Source organism: Heterodontus francisci, chromosome 33, assembly GCF_036365525.1.
Source record: "Heterodontus francisci isolate sHetFra1 chromosome 33, sHetFra1.hap1, whole genome shotgun sequence".
In the NCBI taxonomy this organism is placed as follows: Eukaryota; Metazoa; Chordata; class Chondrichthyes; order Heterodontiformes; family Heterodontidae; genus Heterodontus; species Heterodontus francisci.
Window position 1 is genome coordinate 21,515,339 of NC_090403.1, and position 21,058 is coordinate 21,536,396.

General features: G+C 48.2%; 1 protein-coding gene across 1 annotated transcript in view; it reads right to left on the reverse strand.

The window, feature by feature from the left end:
* Window positions 1-21,058, reverse strand: part of mrc2 (mannose receptor, C-type 2) — a 262,300-nt gene that overhangs the window by 145,367 nt on the left and 95,875 nt on the right. Inside the window, exons 7-9 of the mRNA XM_068013057.1 lie at window positions 9,751-9,939; window positions 4,234-4,388; window positions 1,544-1,967 (exon numbers count right to left, since the gene is read on the reverse strand). Of these exons, the coding sequence (XP_067869158.1) occupies window positions 1,544-1,967; window positions 4,234-4,388; window positions 9,751-9,939 (768 nt within the window). The remainder of the gene's footprint in view (window positions 1-1,543; window positions 1,968-4,233; window positions 4,389-9,750; window positions 9,940-21,058) is intronic.

Consider the following 21,058-nt stretch of genomic DNA (forward strand, 5'->3'; position numbering starts at 1 on the left):
TTCCTGGTTCAGTAAAGAGAAAGAAGCCACAGTGCTTGAGTGTGAATGTTTACTGTAGACGTAAGTACACTGTTCTGTGCTGTGATGGCCATTAACCTGACTGACAGTCTTCTAAATTATAGTGCAACTGATTAATGAAAATCTGGTAATATGTCAGGCTGGGTTAAACCAAACTCTTTTAACAACTAAATGCTCATGTAAATCCCTGTACATGATTATTTTCATGACAGCCTCATGTTACGGAGTATATTCAGTCCGTGGTCAACAGTCTCAATTGAATATTTTTCTTTTGCCTCTTTACGAATGTCTGGGACTCTCAACCGATCCTCTTCCCTCTTGACATCCAATCCCTCCAGGGTAGAACAATGAATACAACATAGTGCTGGACCCATCCCCCACCCCCAGTGCTGGTCCTCCTCCCCATCCCCCATCCCCAGTGCTGGTCCCCCATCCCCATCCCCCATCCCCAGTGCTGGTCCCCCATCCCCATCTCCCACCCCCCCATCCCCCATCCCCAGTGCTGGTCCCCCCTCCCCATCCCCCACCCCCAGTGGTGGTCCCCCCTCCCCATCCCCCACCCCCAGTGCTGGTCCTCTTCCCCATCCCCCACCTCCAGTGCTGGTCCCCCCTCCCCATCCCCCACCCCCAATGCTGGTCCTCCTCCCCAGCCCCCACCCCCAGTGCTGGTCCTCCTCCCCATCCCCCACCCCCAGTGCTGGTCCTCCTCCCCATCCCCCACCCCCAGTGCTGGTCCTCCTCCTCATCCCCCACCCCCAGTGCTGGTCCTCCTCCCCATCCCCCACCCCCAGTGCTGGTCCTCCTCCTCATCCCCCACCCCCAGTGCCGGTCCTCCTCCTCATCCCCCACCCCCAGTGCTGGTCCTCCTCCCCATTCCCTACCCCCAGTGCTAGTCCTCCTCCCCAACCCCCACCCCCAGTGCTGGTACTCCTCCCCAGCCCCCACCCCCAGTGCTGGTCCTCCTCCCCATCCCCCACCCCCAGTGCTGGTCCTCCTCCCCATCCCCCATCCCCAGTGCTGGTGGTCCTCCCCAGCCCCCGCCCCCAGTGCTGGTCCCCCCTCCCCATCCCCCACCCCCAGTGCTGGTCCTCCTTCCCATCCCCTACCCCCAGTGCTGGTCCTCCTCCCCATCCCCCACCCCCAGTGCTGGTCCTCCTCCCCATCCCCCACCCCCAGTGCTGGTCCTCCTCCCCATCCCCCACCCCCAGTGCTGGTCCTCCTCCCCATCCCCCACCCCCAGTGCTGGTCCTCCTCCCCATCCCCCACCCCTAGTGCTGGTCCTCCTCCCCATCCCCCACCCCCAGTGCTGGTCCTCCTCCCCATCCCCCGCCCCCAGTGCTGGTCCTCCTCCCCATCCCCCACCCCCAGTGTTGGTCCTCCTCCCCATCCCCCATCCCCAATGCTGGTGGTCCTCCCCATCCCCGACACCCAGAGATGATCACTCCTCCTACTCCCCCAGCATTGGTCACTCTTCCTCATCCCCACCAATGCCAGGCACTCTTCCCCTTCCTCCCTGCACACCTACCCTCTGCAGTGCATCCCTCCTGGCCCAGCACATTCCAAGCCACCGCGCCTCTGCTCCACAGAGCAGGTGTCAAATGGACACAAGCCTCACACACTTTCCTTTTCATATCCCATAGTGCAATGTCCATCACTGCTCTAAAACACGTTTGTCTATTAATAGTCAGGAAGGACAGTTCGTTCAGGTGCCCTGGCCGAGCACACCACCTGACAATCCCTGCTAGCTGCTGTAACAAGGTGCAAGCCACAAGCTGAGCTGTTCCTGTTTGCTGGTTGGGGTGCAGGATGTTTATGTTAAAGGGCGTCCGTTGATGGGGTCGTTTATCATTAGAACCGCTGATGAAAAGGATCATCATTTCTAAAGGGGCAATGCTGCCCTCAGTTATTGGCGGGACATCTGAGAGTCTATAAATACATAATATGATGACCTTTCATGTAACTTAAACGTGACATCACGATGATGAAAATAATGTTTACCCATCCACTGAAAGTATTGGCCCCGTATAGTGGCAGGCACATGAATCCCCCCCACCGACCCCTGGGTCATACCCTGACAAGGTATCCCCAACACTCTCACACCAGAGTCAAGAAATCCCCTAAAGTCATTTGGTATCCTCTAGACTGCATCATACCCAGGCGAAGAGAATCACTGACACTGAATCATCACCAGACACAGGGAATCCCCCGTCCTGTGTCATACCCAAACAGGGGAGCCCCCACACTATCTGTCTCAGGCACAGGAAATCCCTTATGATGCATCATTTGAGAGACAGGTAACATTCACACTCCATGGCTGGACTTTGATGTGGCGTTGGAGACCCCCGTCCACCGGCTTAAAAGTTAATCCCTACCGCCACTGTGCGGCAGGAAATCCCGTCACCACTGGGAGTGGTGGCCACTGCTGGGACTACACCCAGCGTGAGGAACAAGAGGGACACCAGCCCCGAGAAAGGTAAGTGGGGTTTCGGGCCTCGCCGGGGACAATGAGCTCAGCCCCAGCGAGGGGGTGGGGGTCGATCAGGAGGACAGAGGAGGTAGTCAAGTGCGGATGGTTTGTGCTGTTGGGGGGGCCCTCTGTGGGGCACAGGGTGCCTGATCAGGAACCCCCCACCCACCACCACCTCCGGGCCTGCAAGGAGGCCACCAGGTTCTACTAGGCAGCCTCCTCAGCTGACGAAGTGCCCACCTGTCACTGGTAATATACCAGCAACAGCAGGAGGAGGCCTGTAAGTGGTAATTAATTGGCCATTTAAGGGCCTCAATTGGCCTGGGGACGGCAGGCTGTTTGCCACCTCCCCTGCTGCTGGTAAAATGGCAGTGGAGGCAGGTTGGCAACGGGAAAGGCACCCCCCTGCTTCCCACTCGATTTTACATGCCCCCCCCACCCCCCAAACCGCCTTCAGCCCGGTCCCAGGGAGAGCATAACATTCCAGCCCATAACAGCCAAAGGCCAAAGACAGGGTATCCCCTACAGTGGTAACAATCCAATAGAAACCTCTTAGTCAATGGATGTGAGTTCAAAGGCTATCATCATCAGAGGTCAATCCTCAAAGAACCTGCCAGACGAGGGACCTGCTCTCATGCCTGTTGCATAACATTCAACAGTTACGTAGCAAACTGCAATGTGCAGCAGGACATTACAGTGTACATCCTTTCAACTGAAATCTCAGTTCCATATTCCCCCTCTCTTCTTAATCCCTTAGGAATACTGAAGTCTTGGCTCTGGTATGTTCCAGGTCACAGTTCTCTGTTTGAGGTGAAAGCAGTATTGATGTTTAAAGACTGGAAGTGGGTGGTACAACAGTGAAGGGTCAACAGTGGCATTCTGGGGCTGCGAGGTGTTCCCCTGGTAAACCGGAATGGCGGACATTGATGCTCAGTGTGAAGTGAAACTGGTTCTATACATTAATCGTTTCGTCCTCTCTGATTTTCTCTCTCTTCCAGCACTATCTCCTGAAGGTGGAGAGTCACACTAGGTCCTGGTACTCTGGGCACCAGCAGTTCTCTGGTACCTCTCTCAGTGACCATACCACATGAAGAGCAGGTTTTCTCACATGCCCTCGACAGTCATCATTGGAAAGCAGGCAGGAGAATCATAGAGCATAGGAGGCCATTCAGCCCATCGTGCCTGCTCTTGGAAAGAGCTATCCAATTCGTCCCACTCCTTTTCCCATATCCCTGCAAATTTTCCCCTTCAGGTATTTATCCAATTCCCTTTTGAAAGTTACTATTGAATCTGCTTCCACCGCCCGTTCAGGCAGTGCATTCCAGATCAGAGCAACTCGTGCAAAAATAATTCTCATTTCCCAGCCGATTCTTTTGGCGATTAGCTGAAATTGGTGTCCTCTCCTGACCAAGCCCCCTGCCAGTGGAAAACATTTCTTTCCATCTAATCTATCAAAACTCTTCAATCTTGGTGAATATTGTTTTACATTCCCCAAGCTCAGGCATCTGGAGCTCAGTTATTTAACCACTTTGCCATTCCTTGCTGAGATCAGTTGATTTGATGCAGATCGTGGATTATACAACATGGCTCAAAGCCACAGCATATGCACTAATTCACAGCTCACTGGAGGAACAGGGGAGGGTTACTGAACATTCAGAATTGGCCATTCCAAGTGGAAGAGAATTAAGTGAAGTTTGTATTCTGTCCGAACCTTTAAAGCCCTGCTGAAAGGTGAGACTGTCTCTTACCGAACCCCAGAGTGTGACACAGTCCTCTTGGCTGCTTGCAAAGTTGTTGGGCTCGAAGGGATGCCAATAGGTAAAGCGAACTGGAGTTCCATCCGACCACTCAAAGTTCATTTGGAGTTTGATGTCATTCAGGCCAATCCACAATTCCTCGACATCTGCAGTGAGAGGAGAGGCAGGCAGGCAGGTATTAGGGAGCTGACAAAAGGAGCAAACATCAGCCGCACTGCAGCTCGCAACCAGACAGACACCCAGATACAGACCACAGACACAGATACCCAGATACAGACCCACAGACACACATGCCCAAATACAAACCCACAAACACAAGACACCCAGATACAGACCCTCAGAAACACATGCCCAGATACAGGCCCACAGACACAACACACCTCGGACACACACCCCAACTACAGAGACACACACATCTGCTTTCCCTATGATGCTCAACAGACAGCAGAGACCCTCCATGGGACCTTGAAGTCCATGTGGAGTTTGCAGGTCCAGTGGGGGTTGGGGCAGAGTCAGCTCATCTGCATAGGGCCCCTACCGACACCTCCCTGCTCCATGATGGGCCCCATATGTACCAGGAAAATGTGATCCTTTGCTTAAAAATCCCTGCCCTGCCAGGTTATCTGCCTTGTAAGGGGCAGATGTAGGCTGCACTGTTTATAGGCCCAAGGGGGAAATCCCAAATCAGGTTCTGGTGTATCTGGGTACCACCCATATCCTGCAGAGTTAAGGTCAGAGTCTGGTGGAACAGTCAAGGAAATTTGGCAGTTGTCTATTTTTTCAGTTATTAACAAGAGTCATTCCCATCTGGTTGAGCACTGTCCAAGCTTGTGATGACCATATTTTTCACCCAGTTCGAGTTCAGGGTTTCTGAGTTTGAGCAGTGGCTGGAGTTACAGGAGGGCATAAGGGAGGCTGAGAATTTCCTGGAGCTCATATTTCAGGAGGTGGTCACTCCGCAGTTACAGAAAGTGCAGGAGAATACAATGTGGGTGGTCATCTGGCAGGGTCAGAAGACACAGCAATCTTCTCGGAGCAGAGCAATCTCAAACCAGTTTTATAGAATCATAGTACAGAAGGCCACCACTCGGTCCGTTGAACCTATGCCAACCCTCTGTAAGAGAAATTTAGCTTGTTGTAACTCCCAATCCTTTCCCCATAAACCTGCAGATTTTTGGTGATTATCAATTCTTTTTTGAAAGCCAAGATTCGTTTCATTCTTTTCATGGGATGTGAGCATTGCTGGCAAGGCCAGTATTTGTTGCCCATCCCTAATTGCTCGAGAAGATGGTGGTGAGCCACCTTCTTGAACCGCTGCAATCCATCTGGTGTAGGTACACCCACAGTGCTGTTAGGAGCCTTGACAAGTGCATCTTGTAGATGGTACACACTGCTGCCATGGTGCACTAGTGGTGGAGGAAGTGAATGTTTAAGGTGATGGATGGGGTGCCAAGCAAATGGGTTGTTTTGTACTAAATGGTGTCAAGCTGCTTGCCTGTTGTTGGAGCTTCATCCACCCAGGCAAGTAGAGAGCATTTCATCACACTCCTGACTTGTGCCTTGTAGATGATGGGAAGTCAGGTGGTGAGTTACTAATGCAGAATTCCAGCCTCTGACCTGCTCTTGTAGTCACAGTATTTACGTGGCTATTCCAGTTCAGTTTCAGATGTTGATAATGAGGGATTCAGCGACGGTAATGCCATTGATAGGCAAGGGGAGATGGTTAAATTCTCTCTTATTTGAGATGGTCATCGCCTGGTACTTGTGTGGCATGAATGTAACTTGCCACTTATCAGCCCAAGCCTGAATGTTGTCCAGGTCTTGCTGCATTTGGACACGGACTTCTTCAGCATCTGAGGAGTTATGAATGGTACGGAACATTGTGCAATCATCAGCAAACAACCCCACTTCTGACCTTATGATGGAGGGTAGGTCATTGATGAAGTAGATGAGGATGTTTTGGCCTCGGACACTACCCTGAGGGTGAGATAATTGGTTTCCAACAACCACAAAACCATCTTCCTTTATGCTAGCTATGACTCATCCAAATGATGGCACCTACAATAGTGCACTGAAGTGTCAATTGCTGGACTGGGACTTGAACCAACAATCTTCTGGCTCAGAGGTGAGAGTGCTACCAACTGAGCCACAGCTGACACCCATGTGCCAACCTATAGCCAAACACTCTGTGGCGCAGCACCAAGAAATGGCAGGGGTCCAGTGTGGAGGATTTTTAGACAAGATGCAGCACATGGAGTGCAGTCTATTTAAATGTTTAGCTCACTGCCTGAAGCATAAGTTATGCTGTTGCATGAAAGGTAGTTGAGATGTCTGACACCCAGTCTGATTTTATCAGGTGAGGGGAGCCAATTTAAAGTGGTGTCTGCTGGAGGTAGAAGCTGACTGCAGAGAAAGACGGTGAAGCTTTGCAGCTGTGAGCTGACTTCAAAGGGAATGAACACCTGGTCCTGTTTGAGCCGGCTGCTAAGTAAGAGGATCAGTACATTAACATCAAGAGGAAATCCCAAGCAGCAGGAGATGGGGAACTTGAGGGTTTGATAGATAGTGTCCAGCAAAGAGGGCACAACCTTAAAATCCGAGCCAGGCCATTCAGGGTTGATGTCAGGAAGCACTCCTTCACACAAAGGGTAGTGAAAATCAAAAACTCTCTCCCTGTCAAAAAGCTGTTGACACGGGGATCAATAGAAAATTTCAAAAGGGAGATTGTTAGATTTTGTTAGGCAACGTTATTAAGGGTAAGAAAACCAAGGAGAATAGATGGAGTTAAGATACAGATCAGCCATAATCTAATTGAATGGCAGAACAGGCTCAAGGGGCTGAATGGCCTCCTTCTGTTCCTATGGCTGGAATTTTACGGTGGGCGGATGGGAGCCACCGCTGTGACTGCAACCCAGCCGAAGATAGAAGACGACGTGGAGCCGGGAGGAAAGGTAAGTTTTGGTTGCCTCGCTGCGGGTAATCGGTCGGGACTTGGCTAGGGTGGTCGGTTGGGGGGGGAAGGGGGGGCGTGTTGGGTGCTGGGGGTGGTTGGGGCAGCGTGGGCAGCCCTCCATCGGGTAACCTGTGCCCAATGAGGGCCCCCCCCCCAAACTGGGACGATCGGCAGCCGCATAGTTTTCCCAGAACGCCTGCTTGCCAAGCGTAAAATCCGTGCGGAGGCAGGCGAAGGACCTTAAGTTCCCATTGAGTGGTCACTTAAGGGACTTGATTGGCATGGGGCAGACGGGCTGTTTTTCGCACCCCCCACCTGCCCTATGTAAAGGTCAGCGGAGGCAGGAGTGGGTCGGGAAAGCCTCCCGGAGCCGCCCATTCCATTTTACGCAACCCCTCCCCCCCACCACCACCATCCCGCTCATTGGGGTGGCATAAAATTCCAGCCTATGTCTTGTTTTGTGGGGAGGGAGTCGGTGAAGTTAGTCGGTGTGGGCTGGGGCGGGGAAGGAGATAAATGGACATCCTGGTATTGATCTCGAATGCAATTGTAGGTTTGTGACACAAGGTCACAAGTGAATAAAATACATCAATCTTGTACCTGTTACACAGTCCATTAACAGATATACACGAAGCAGGATAGAACAGTTAAAATCTCTCGTTCCAATGTTTCCTTTATTCCCACCTCTTCTCATTAGGAATCCAGCAGCCTTGATCAACAAGAGACCAATCTAGCTGCAAACATCATTGTGACAGCGGCTTGTTGGAGGCACCTGGCCACAGGAACGTGGGGTTGTCTTGGGTGGAGGGTGGGGAGGGGAAGAGGGGGGGGAACAGTTGGGAGGGGGATGGGGGAAGATGAGAATCAAATAGAATGGAGAGAGGAGAACAGCCCCTCCCACCCAGCACAACTGGTCTGGACAGCCTTGTACGTCAGCTGTATATGGTGACAAGCAGAGTTCAGTACATTGCACAGCGCCATGCAGTTGGCCGCCAGACTGACTTCTGCCAGGAGGCAAAACTCTGACAGTACTGACATGAGCGTCTGAACGCTTGGGCTCATTCGAAGCATTCAATGACCCCAAAACTGATAAGGGTTGAAGGTCAGCCAGCTCACTAATTAAAGCAGGGGTCCACAGACGGCTGAACTGCTGGACTGAGACTGGGCTACAGAGGAGCCACTAGGTGGCGCAGTATAGGCACACGCACAAATGCAGCCTCATCCACTGAAAAGTCACTGTCTGCGATGTCTCAGGCAGCTGCCAGTAATAAGGATGGCGTTGCTCAATTTGTCACAAAAAGCAAATGCAGCCTTAAATCCAAATCCCCACAGTGGCTGCGATCACCACCTCCATCCGACACCCAACAGTAATCTGCTCACTCCTGCCATTGCGCTTCTCTTCGCCGCACCCTCCCGTGCCTGTCTGCTCACCATTCACTCCCCACCTCACTGCTTCTCCCTCCTCGATCACTCGCTCCCCACCTTGCCACTGCCTTCCCTCAGCCACTCGCTAACGACCTTGCCGCTTCCCTACATCGGCCGCTCGCACCCCACCTTGCCGCTTCAGCCGTTCGCTCCCTGCTCCACCCGCCCCCTCCCGGCCTCGCCACTCCCCTCTTTATGGCCAATGGCTCCTGCATTGCCCTGTCACCCCTCGGCCACTTGCTCCCTGCTTTGCCGCTTCGGCGGCTCATTCTCCGCCCCTCGCTGCTTCATTGGGCAGCACGGTGGGGAGCGATTGACTGACCGAAAGGGGAAGAGACAAGGCCAGCAGTAGGCAGTTGAGGTGGGGAAGGGCGAGGGCAGGAGTGAGCGGCCGAGGGGAGAAGCGGCGAGCGTGAGAGCAAGTGGCTGAGGGAAGGCAGTGGTGAGGCAGGATGGAGCGGTAAATGGAAAGCGACAATTGAAGTGAGGATGGCGGGAGGGAACGGGGTACTGTTCGGGGAAATGGAGACGGTGATAGCAGTTATTGAGGGGTGATGGTGTGAGCACGTGCACATTCATACTGGCAGGCTGGCAAATGTTCAGACGCACTGATGACGTCCGCGATCACTCTGCACATGCTCTGCGTTGTCGAGAGTCACTTGGTTTATTCAATTCCTATCCCCCCAGTCTCTAGTCATTCAAATGCAATGGTGCCTGATTTCAGGGAGTGCATCACTGCACAGTGACACAGTTCTGATCAAATCCCACAAAAGGTTGGGGAAGGAGAGGGGCATAACTTTCTATTCATTTCTTTCTCATGTCCTTATACACCTGCCCCTTAAATTCATCTATGCTATTCACCTTAATTACTCCTTGTGGTAACATTCTTTATAAAGAAGTTTCTCCTGAATTCCTTACTGGTTTTATTAGCGACTATCTTATATTTCTGGACCCTCATTTTGGACTTCCCACAAGTGGAAATATCTTTTCTACGTTTACCTTATCAAACTCCTTCATAATCTTAACCTCCACTAGAACACCTCTCAGTCTTCTCTTTTCTAGAGGAAAGTGTCCCAGCCTGTTTGCTCTGCTGCCAGCATCACTATCTGTCCACAGTTGTGCAGTCTTACCCTGTTTGACCTGGGTCAGGACAAATTCCAGCTCAGCCAGATGATGAATACTGATCAGGTTTCCCTCGGACCTCACACAGCTCTTCTGTGATTCCTGCCAGCTCCTCCTCTCGTTATTCAAACGGTAGCAGTTGCACTGAAACGGCAGCCAGCCCACATCACACTTGGGCTTCCGGTTGACCCAGATATCTAACACAGAAATAAATGGTTATCTCCTCAACCAGAAAGAGGTGCTCAATGCTTGTTACATTTGAACTCTTGTACATAAAGTGCACTTGGTACCCCAAAGTGATTTGGAAAGATACATTGGCATGATGTGAAATTAAAGAAAAAGGAAGTCTTGCATTTATCCAACGCCTTTCATCATTCAGGATTACCCAAAAAATGAAGTACTTTTTGCAGTGCAGTCCCCATTGGAATGCTGTGGCAGCCAACTTAGGCACAGCAAGATTCCACAAACAGCAATGACATAACAACCAGATAATCTGTTTTAATGATGTCGGTTGAGGGATAAATAGTGGTCAAGTCACAGGGAGAAATCCCCTGCTCTTCTTCGAAAGGTGCTATAGGATCTTTTATGTTCACCTGAGAGGGAAGATGGGGCCTTGATTTCATGCCTCACCTGAAATATGGCACCTCCACCAATGCAGCACTCCCTCAGTACCACACAGGAAGTGTCAGTCTAGATTTTGTGCTCAAGTCTTTGGAGTGAGGCTTGAACCCACACCCTTGTAACTGAGAGGTGTAAGTGTGACAACTGAGCCACAGCTGACACCATTAATTAATTCTCAGGCCTGTCCCTCTTCACTGAAGAAAGTTATAAGGCTGTGATATCACAAGCCAACAATTATTACTGCTTTCAAGGTGCACGAGAGAAGAACCTTTGATCTCTCATGTCACAGTGAAGTGCTATCCATTTTTGAAGAAACCGTTCTATTAACCCATTTTAATTTCATTTCCCCCTACCAATGATACCAAACTTGGAGGACTGGCAAACAGTGAGGATGATCCGAATAGCCTGCAACAGGACATAGACAGGCTAGCAGAATGGGCAGAGAGGTGACAGATGGAATTTAATACAGACAAATGTGAGGTGATACATTTTGGCAGAAGGTGTAGGGTGAGGCAATATAGATTTAATAGTACCGTTCTAAAGAGCGTGCAGGAACAGAGGGACCTGGGGGTGTATGTGCATCGACCTTTGAAGGTGGCAGGACATATTGAGAGAGTAATTAACAAAGCATATCAGATCTTGGGCTTCATAAATAGAGGAACTGAGTACAAAAGCAGGGAAGTTATTCTAAGCCTTTATAAAGTGCTGGTTAGGCCCCAACTACAGTATAGTGTCCAGTTCTGGTCACCACATTTTAGGAAAAGATGTGAGGCTGCTTGAGAGGGTGCAGAGGAGATTTACCAGAATGGTTCCAGGGATGAAGGATTTTAGTTACAAGGTTAGGTTGGAAAAGCTGGGGTTGTTCTCCTTGGAGCAAAGGAGATTGAGGGGAGAATTGATAGAGGTGTAAAAGATTATGACAGGCTTAGATAAGTCAGACGAGGAAAAACTGTTCCCATTAACTGATGGCGCAAGGACTAGGGAACACAGATTGAAGGTTTTGGGTGAAAGATGCAGGGGGAATATAAGGAAGAACTTTTTTATGCTGCGAGTGTTAATGATGTGCCCACGAGGATGCTGGAAGTGGAGACAATCAATGATTTCAAAAGGAAATTGGATGGGCACTTGAAGGAACTTGCAGAACTATGGGGTCAAGCGGGGGAGTGGGACTGGCTGGATTGCTCTGCAGAAAGCTGGCATGGTCTCGATGGGCTGAATGACCTCCTTCTACGCCATAAATGACTCTATATAAATGCAAGACTTTCTGTTCTTCCTCTGTCCCGCTATCCAAGTAGGTTTGTACTGTCCCAGGGGAGGCACACAGTATTTTGGTTTACTGCTTGTATCACACGTCCTTACCTGATGATACTCGAGTTCAGAAGGTATCAGAACAAGACTATCCCAGATTGTGACAGGCTTCAATTGACAAACAGACTTAAAGAGTAAAAGAATAAATGAACAGAAGCAATGGTGTTCTGACAATTTTACAATCTTTGTTTAGTTTAACTTTCTCTAGTATGAAGAAAACAAAATAGTCTTAACAGCTGTGCTCAACAAGAATGGAGATAACATTCTTTGCTTTCTCTCTATCCATTAAAGTGCTGTGACTGATTCTCTCTCTGAAGATTTCAGATGAAACCTTCAATTTGAACCAGGCAGGCTGAAAAACATTTTCCACAAAATTACTCTGACCAAGCAAATTTATATTCCAACCAATCCAGTGTGAGCAGAATGACTCAGCCTCTCCGTTGGACACTGAACTCAGACAAACTGCTACCAGGATAGCAAAGTAAATCAGCACATGTTTGCCCATCAGCAATGCTGGTTTTTAATTCCTTTTCCACCCTGACTGTAAACAAGTTGCCAATGTCACTTTGTACATTTGATAAACATTTTTAACTTTTACCATTAAAGTAATTTTAGCTCCAGAAGCTGGTGGGGTGGAAAGGGTTAACTATTTCTTGCTCTACCCACACCAGAAACAACAGGAAGTATGTGATATGAGGAGATGAACCCTGTGGAGATTGAAGAAATCCTAACCGTTAGCATCTCAATGCGTTAATAACCGAAGTGGAAACAGGCCCATTTTCCTAAATTTAGTGGGAAATCAACAGCCCAGTGTCAAGAACTGGGATTTCATCCAAACTGAAAGGGCTAAGAAGTGAAGCAACCTCTGGGGGTAGCTGAATCGGGAGGAGGGGTCTGTTTACCTTGACAGAGAGAGACATGACCTTTACGCATTGTAATTTCAATATGTCACTGATCACTGGTATGGAAATGGTCAGTAATGCAAAAGTAGTCAGCTTCCAATTAATTCCTTCCCATTTAACTTGCATAATCTCATCAGGATTCGCTAAGGGAGTTGGAAAATAATTTTTTGACAATTTTTTACCCCCCAAATTGACCTGGGTTTTTAAATCTGTTTTCTTGTCTCTCTCTCAGGAGGTCATATAGGAACACGAATGGCCATTTAGCCCCTCAAGCCTGGATTTGGGTGAGGTGGGGAGTGTCTGTTTTATGATGCACAAGACATCGCAGTTGTGTGGGACAAACTGGATGGACCAGTGGGTATTTTCATAGGATCGTAACTAGTTTGGCTTGGAGGCCCATTCACACTCCCACACAGTTATACATTGTGTCAGAATTTGAATCCATCTACCAGTTTAATGCAGTGAAATCCATGCATAGGAAACGTGGGCAGAGCCTGGACTATAATCAGTCAATGGCAATTGTTTTTTTTCTAGTTCCCTTTCCCATGCCATATCACCCACCCCCCCCCCCCCCCCCAAACCCACCCCAACCACCCACCCTCACCCTGCACCTCCATCATCACTGGCTCCTGGCAGGCTCTCTTTCCACATCTTTTCACTATTAACTGGTCAACTGGGTAATCCCAAGTATAAGCTGGCATGGGGTTAAGAATGACAGCCGTAATGATCTCATTTGAATCCAATATCCAAACAGTTTTCAGCAGGGGTCACAGAATAGAAAGAGGTCATTCAGCCCCTCGGGCTTGTTCTACATTCAGTTAGATCATGGCTGATCTGTATTTCGACCCCATTTGCACATCTTTGCTCCATATCCCTTGATACCCTTACCGAGCAAATATCTTCTCAATCTCTCTCTTGAAAATTTCAATTAGCCCCTGCATCCACTGCCTTTTGCGGGGAAAGTTTCAGATTTCCACTACCCTTTGTGTGAAAAGTGCTTCCCGATTTCACTGCTGAATGGCCTAACTCTATTTTTACCATTGTACCCCCTTGTTCTAGAATAGGGATTATACCTCTCAAACCTAACAACTGAGGTAATCTGACTCATGTAAGATTATTGTGAATTGATACACCTATAAATATTTTTTAATTCATTTACTAGTGTTTGTCTTATTCATAGAATCCCGTCTTTGATAAAGCATTAATCTGAGTAATTTTCGAAATGCAGTAGTTTGAGTAATTTTAATATATAAATTGCGAGTTTGGACAAGAGACTATTTAAAAACTCACTATTCAGACAGGCTTGTGCTTTTTAGAGAAGTGCCTATGCCAAATTTAAACTTTCAAGCTGCAGCAGTAACTGCCATTATTTATGACAAATTGTTAAGTTAAGCTACCAACTGTCGCAATGGATCACCATTGGGCGACACAGTGGCACAGTGGTTAGCACCGCAGCCTCACAGCTCCAGCGACCCGGGTTCAGTTCTGGGTACTGCCTGTGCGGAGTTTGCAAGTTCTCCCCGTGTCTGCGTGGGTTTTCTCCGGGTGCTCTGGTTTCCTCCCACAGCCAAAGACTTGCAGGTTGGTAGGTAAATTGGCCATTGTAAATTGCCCCTAGTGTAGGTAGGTGGTAGGAGAATGGTGGGGATGTAGTAGGGAATATGGGATTAATGTAGGATTAGTATAAGTGGGTGGTTGTTGGGCGGCACAGACTCGGTGGGACGAAGGGCCTGTTTTAGTGCTGTATCTCTAAATAAAATAAATAAATCAGCCAAAGCCACAAGATACAAAGAGAGCAAAAAATCAGGATGTCTCTACAAGATGTTAATCAGGAAAAAGTGGCATGGGAAAATGTGTATGTGTAGAGAGGCTTAGAAAGGTAAAAGACCCTAGGTGGGAGAGAATGATTGAATCTATTGGGTCATATGGCCAAGAAAAGGTGTCTAAAGGAGAAGGGATTTTGACAAACAGGATAGAGCTAGAAGACAAGAGCGCCTTAGCTTGAGTGGATGGACGTTAATGCTGGCTGGAATCTAACACTACCTCGCTAATGACCTAACAAGATAAAGAAGGAAGAGAAGAAGGGAAAGAAAGGGGAACGAGGTGCTCTACTCTGTCTGGTAACTGAATGGATAATCTATGATCTGTTTGGAATTGTAAATTACTATCTAAACACTAAAGTGTTGATCCCTGCTGTGTGACAATAAAAGAGATTTACTGCCACCAACTGGAGTCATGTTTAAATCCCTTGCAAAATCTTACATAACTGGCGACCACAAAAGGACCTGATATGTGGTGATCTCTCTCTGCGTTATACTTTAGGGTCCTAGGATTTATCAACACACAGATTTAGGAAAGTAACCTAACAGAGTTCAGCAGATTTAATCACCTGCCAGCAATAGTAGGCATGTCGAGAATGTTGAAGGATCTTAATCAAGTGTTAAAGAGTAAGGTTAGTAAAGAGGAATTAGAGGAGTTATCAGATTATCTGACACATGGGGATAGAAAATCTTATGGAGAAATACTTAGGTTCATTCAGGAACAAGTGGATAGTTGGAAGATTAAAGTAGACAAAAGGTAAGAAAATATTAGTTTACGCTGTCCAATTTTGTGCCCAAGAAGTGACAAGGCCATGGACAATTTGGAAAGGAAACAGTATAAGTGAAGAAATCCTTAAACGATGAAGATCGCTGCCTACATCTGAATTTCATGCTGCATCAACAGCATGTCTCAAATGTGAGTGTGGGAGCCGCAGTGACTGATGCTAAAGAAACAAAGTCACAATTGGGACACCTAAGACAGGAGAATGACAAACGTAAACAGGAATTAGAAGACGCAAGAGAGGTCCTGAGAAAAGCAGTGAGTAAGCCTGTCCGGAATGCTGATCACTCCTGGTGTAAACTATAGATCTATGAATTACAAGTAAAACTAGGAAGACAAGCAATCTGGTGCCAGCCACGACCACTAGAGCCTATTGGGGGTAGTTAATTATAATGGGAACAATGATATAAACTGGGGTGACCTAGACTACATTCTATAATGACTCTGACTGCAATCCTCCAGGTGCCTGCCAGTTTGTGCCGTCATCAACCAGTCAATGTAGGATCACCTAGGTGGTCTGGTGGAAGGACCATTCACTTGCAGCCACTCACAAAATGAGATAGAAGTCCTAGCCTGGGAACTAGGTCCCATAAAAGAAGGGAATGACCCCAATCACAGAGGCAAGGGTGAACTGAGAAAAGGACTGGGACTCTCCACTGGATCTTCAATGTTCCCTTCACCCTTTACTCTATGTCATCACATCTCTCCCATAAACCAGAGAAAAGTGTTAAGAATTTTGCAGGAGTTAACAGGCCTGTTTGAGGACATAGAATCTGAGCTTGAGATTTTGAATTATTAAAGGACGGGATTAATTAGAAAACTTCAGGAATTAAAATTGGTTTAAATGAAAGAAGATAAATTAATCTATAATGGAATAAAGGAGGAAACGGAAAGATTCTGTCCCTCCTTCTACTGTGAAAGGCTGCAAGATTGCATTGTTGTCTCTAAAAAGCGTTTATGGATGTTTGGAACCCACAAGCTAGGGAAAGCTCTGCTCTCTAACATTGTGAGAACATTGAAGGTTTTATTTCACTGTGAAAGTTAACCCGTCTTTCAGTTACAATCACTGTTATTACAGTCAGTTGGAAAGGTACCTAAAAAAAGAACAAAAAGAAATGACCTTTTTTATAAGCACGTGCTATTTTCTTTTGTTTTATCTATTCTGTGTTGTGTTTAGTTAATAAATGTTGGTCTAAATTAAATTGAAATTATTGATGATTACTAACCTATTAAGTTGTGAAAACCTGACTCACACTGTGGCCTCAGTGAAATTTTGGTTATTATTATTTTAAATTACATGGAGGCCTTTAGTTCTGGATATGAAACTTTCAGATAAAAATTGTCATTTTTGAAATTCTTAAATGTTTAGTGATGTGAATTTTGGGACATTTGAGGTCATTGTGCTCATTTAAATCATCTTGATTGTACTGGAAAATCTTGAATTGGAAACCTTTTTTAAAAAATGCTAAAAAGTTTGAAAAGAACTGGAGTTTAATTTAAAATGCAGCCTTCCCTGATGAGAATTATTTTTAAAAATGTTAGTCATGATTTCTGCTGTTTTAAAGGATTTTTTCTTCCTAAGGATAAAGATCGGGAAGGATTTTCTTTAAATTTACGTGAGGTAATGCAACCGCACGCATCTGATGAGGTTTCATACCGCCTTCTGATAAACAAACAAGAGGTTAACCCTTTCCGCTGACAGCTGTTTTATTTAGTTCACCACACAACTTTTGTGTTGATGAATGCCATTAATATATTACAGGGTTGTCCAACCTATTTGTGTGGGGGGGGGCCACATTACAATTTTGTCTTACATGGGGAGGCCAGTGAGACAATTTCAGAAAGATAAAGGCATTAAAAATTTATGTTACTATTTATGAAGACAGCAACAAATGTGCATTTTTGTGAAGAAGCTTTAAATTAATCTTCTCATTTATTGACTTACTTTCTCATCACTATGTTGGGCACTGATTTAGTGTGATACCTGGCATTTCTTTGCTTGGACAAGTAGTCAATGTCTGCCCGCACACTTGTTGTAGTGATGCAGCATATTCCCGATAGATATCCATCTGTCAGGAGTAATCTTGATCTCTCTATCTCTCTGTCTCCCTCTCCGTGTGTCTGCCCCCCTCTCTCTCCGTTCCCCCCTCTCTCTCTCTATATGCCCCCTCTCCCTCTCTCTGTCCCCCCTCTGCCCCGCCCTTCTGTGACCCCCTCTCGCTCCCTGTCTCCCTCCCTCTTTCTTTCTGTCTCCCTCTCTCTCCGTTTTCCCCCCTTCTCGGTGTTCCCCTCTCCTGTCTCTCCCTCTCTCTCTTTGTTTCCCCCCTCCCTCTTCTACCTCTCTCTCTGTTTTCCCTCTCCGTTTCCCCCCCTTTCTCCGTTTTCCCCCCTTCTATCTCTCTCTCTGCCTCCTCTCTCTGTGTTCCCCTCTCTCTCTCTCTCTCGCTCTGTTCCCCCCTCTCCTCTCTTATCCCCCCACTCTCTGCCCCCCACCCAGTCCCCTTCTCTTTCAGTCTCTCCCTCTCTTTCTCCCTGTTCCCCCCTCTCTCTCTCTCTGTCCCCCCTCTTTCTTTTCCCCCTCTCTGTTCCCCAACCCCCCCGGGTCCCCTTCTCTCTTCATCTCTCTCTCTCTCTCTTTGTTTCCTTTCCCCCCCCTTCCCTCTCTGTCTCCCTCTCCTTTCTCTGTTCCCCCTTCTCTCTCTGCCACCCTCTCTTTCTTTCCCTCCTCTCTCTGTTCACCCCGCACTCCCCCGTCCCCTTCTCTCTGCATCTCTCTCTCTCTCTGTTCCCCCTCCCCTCTCTGTCTCTCTGTTCCCCCTTTCTCTCTATTTTCTCTCTCTCTTTCCTCCTCCCTTCCTCTCTTTTTGTGTTCCCCCCCCTCACTCTGTTCCCCCGCTCCCACCCGGTCCCCTTCTCTCTCTCTGTCCTCCTCTCTCTCTCTGTTCCCCCCTTCTCTCTCTGTGTTCCCCCTTCTCTCTCTGTGTTCCCCCTTTCTCTCTCTGTGTGTTCCCCCCCCCCTTTCTCTCTCGGTGTGTTCCCCCCCCCCCCTTTCTCTCTGTGTGTTCCCCCCCCTTTCTCTCTCTCTCTGTTCCCCCCTTTCTTTCTCTGTGCTCCCCCCTTTCTCTCTCTGTGCTCCCCCCTTTCTCTCTCTGTGCTCCCCCCTTTCTCTCTCGGTGCTCCCCCCTTTCTCTCTCGGTGCTCCCCCCTTTCTCTTTCTCTGTTCCCCCGCTCTCTGACAGTTGCAGGGAGTGGGAGTGCTCAGCACAGAAGCTTTGTGGTTGGTCAGTTTGTTTAAAAACATTGCGCTGTCAGTTTCACAGCTGACAGCTGCTGAAGCAGGAATGCTCTTCCCAAATTCGAACAGATCTGGGGTTTTCCGACTTTTTTTTAAGGCCCATCGGAAAACCACAAATCTGTCCGAAGTTGGGAACAGCATTCCTGCTTCAGCAGCTATTAGCTGTGAAAATGACAACATCTTGTTTTATTAAGGGCGGTCTGCAAGAAGACAACAAAAGGAAATTTCTCATCTCCATTCACGAAGCCCTGGTGAGGATGAGGAACAGCCTCAGATACAGTTTACACCCGCATGCCAGACGGAAAACTTTGGTGGGCTGGATCCTGGCCCGCAGGCCGTATGTTGGACAACCCTGAGCTAGAGAATCTTTTAAGTCTATGCATGATCTGTTGCTCGAAATGTATGTACTTAGTCGATGTGCTAATAACTTAAAATTAGTGCCCCTCCTGCAAAAGGATAAAGAAACTCCTCCCCTTCAAAATGGAACTGTAGGATTATGTGCATTGACTTGCTTACAATAATCTTTTTTTATTTGTTTACTAGCACTTGTAACAGCCCTTCAAAACACTCCCACAGGGGATGCTGAGACCAAGTGGGCCCACATCAGAGACGCCATCTATGAGTCAGCTTTGACCACCTACGGCAAAAGTGCGAAGAGAAATGCAGACTGGTTTCAATCTCATAATGAAGAGCTGGAACCTGTCATAGCCGCTAAGCGCATTGCACTTTTGAACTACAAGAAAGCCCCCAGCGTTTTAACATCCGCAGCACTTAAAGCAGCCAGAAGTACTGCACAAAGAACAGCTAGGCGTTGCGCAAACGACTACTGGCAACACCTATGCAGTCATATTCAGCTGGCCTCAGACACCGGAAACATCAGAGGAATGTATGATGGCATGAAGAGAGCTCTTGGGCCAACCATCAAGAAGATCACCCCCCTCAAATCTAAATCGGGGGACATAATCACTGACCAACGCAAACAGATGGACCGCTGGGTTGAGCACTACCTAGAACTGTACTCCAGGGAGAATGCTGTCACTGAGACTGCCCTCAATGCAGCCCAGCCTCTACCAGTCATGGATGAGCTGGACATACAGCCAACCAAATCGGAACTCAGTGATGCCATTGATTCCCTAGCCAGCGGAAAAGCCCCTGGGAAGGACAGCATTACCCCTGAAATAATCAAGAGTGCCAAGCCTGCTATACTCTCAGCACTACATGAACTGCTATGCCTGTGCTGGGACGAGGGAGCAGTACCCCAGGACATGCGCGATGCCAACATCATCACCCTCTATAAAAACAAAGGTGACCGCGGTGACTGCAACAACTACCGTGGAATCTCCCTGCTCAGCATAGTGGGGAAAGTCTTTGCTCGAGTCGCTCTGAACAGGCTCCAGAAGCTGGCCGAGCGCGTCTACCCTGAGGCACAGTGTGGCTTTCGTGCAGAGAGATCGACTATTGACATGCTGTTCTCCCTTCGTCAGATACAGGAGAAATGCCGTGAACAACAGATGCCCCTCTACATTGCTTTCATTGATCTCACCAAAGCCTTTGACCTCGTCAGCAGACGTGGTCTCTTCAAACTACTAGAAAAGATCGGATGTCCACCAAAGCTACTAAGTATCATCACCTCATTCCATGACAATATGAAAGGCACAATTCAACATGGTGGCTCCTCATCAGAGCCCTTTCCTATCCTGAGTGGTGTGAAACAGGGCTGTGTTCTCGCACCCACACTTTTTGGGATTTTCTTCTCTCTGCTGCTTTCACATGCGTTCAAATCCTCTGAAGAAGGAATTTTCCTCCACACAAGATCAGGGGGCAGGTTGTTCAACCTTGCCCGTCTAAGAGCGAAGTCCAAAGTACGGAAAGTCCTCATCAGAGAACTCCTCTTTGCTGACGATGCTGCTTTAACATCTCACACTGAAGAATGCCTGCAGAGTCTCATCGACAGGTTTGCGTCTGCCTGCAATGAATTTGGCCTAACCATCAGCCTCAAGAAAACGAACATCATGGGGCAGGATGTCAGAAATGCTCCATCCATCAATATTGGCGACCACGCTCTGGAAGTGGTTCAAGAGTTCACCTACCTAGGCTCAACTATCACCAGTAACCTGTCTCTAGATGCAGAAATCAACAAGCGCATGGGTAAGGCTTCCACTGCTATGTTCAGACTGGCCAAGAGAGTGTGGGAAAATGGCGCACTGACACGGAACACAAAAGTCCGAGTGTATCAGGCCTGTGTCCTCAGTACCTTGCTCTACGGCAGCGAGGCCTGGACAACGTATGCCAGCCAAGAGCGACGTCTCAATTCATTCCATCTTCGCTGCCTTCGGAGAATACTTGGCATCAGGTGGCAGGACTATATCTCCAACACAGAAGTCCTTGAAGCGGCCAACATCCCCAGCTTATACACACTACTGAGTCAGCGGCGCTTGAGATGGCTTGGCCATGTGAGCCGCATGGAAGATGGCAGGATCCCCAAAGACACATTGTACAGCGAGCTCGCCACTGGTATCAGACCCACCGGCCGTCCATGTCTCCGTTATAAAGACGTCTGCAAACGCGACATGAAATCGTGTGACATTG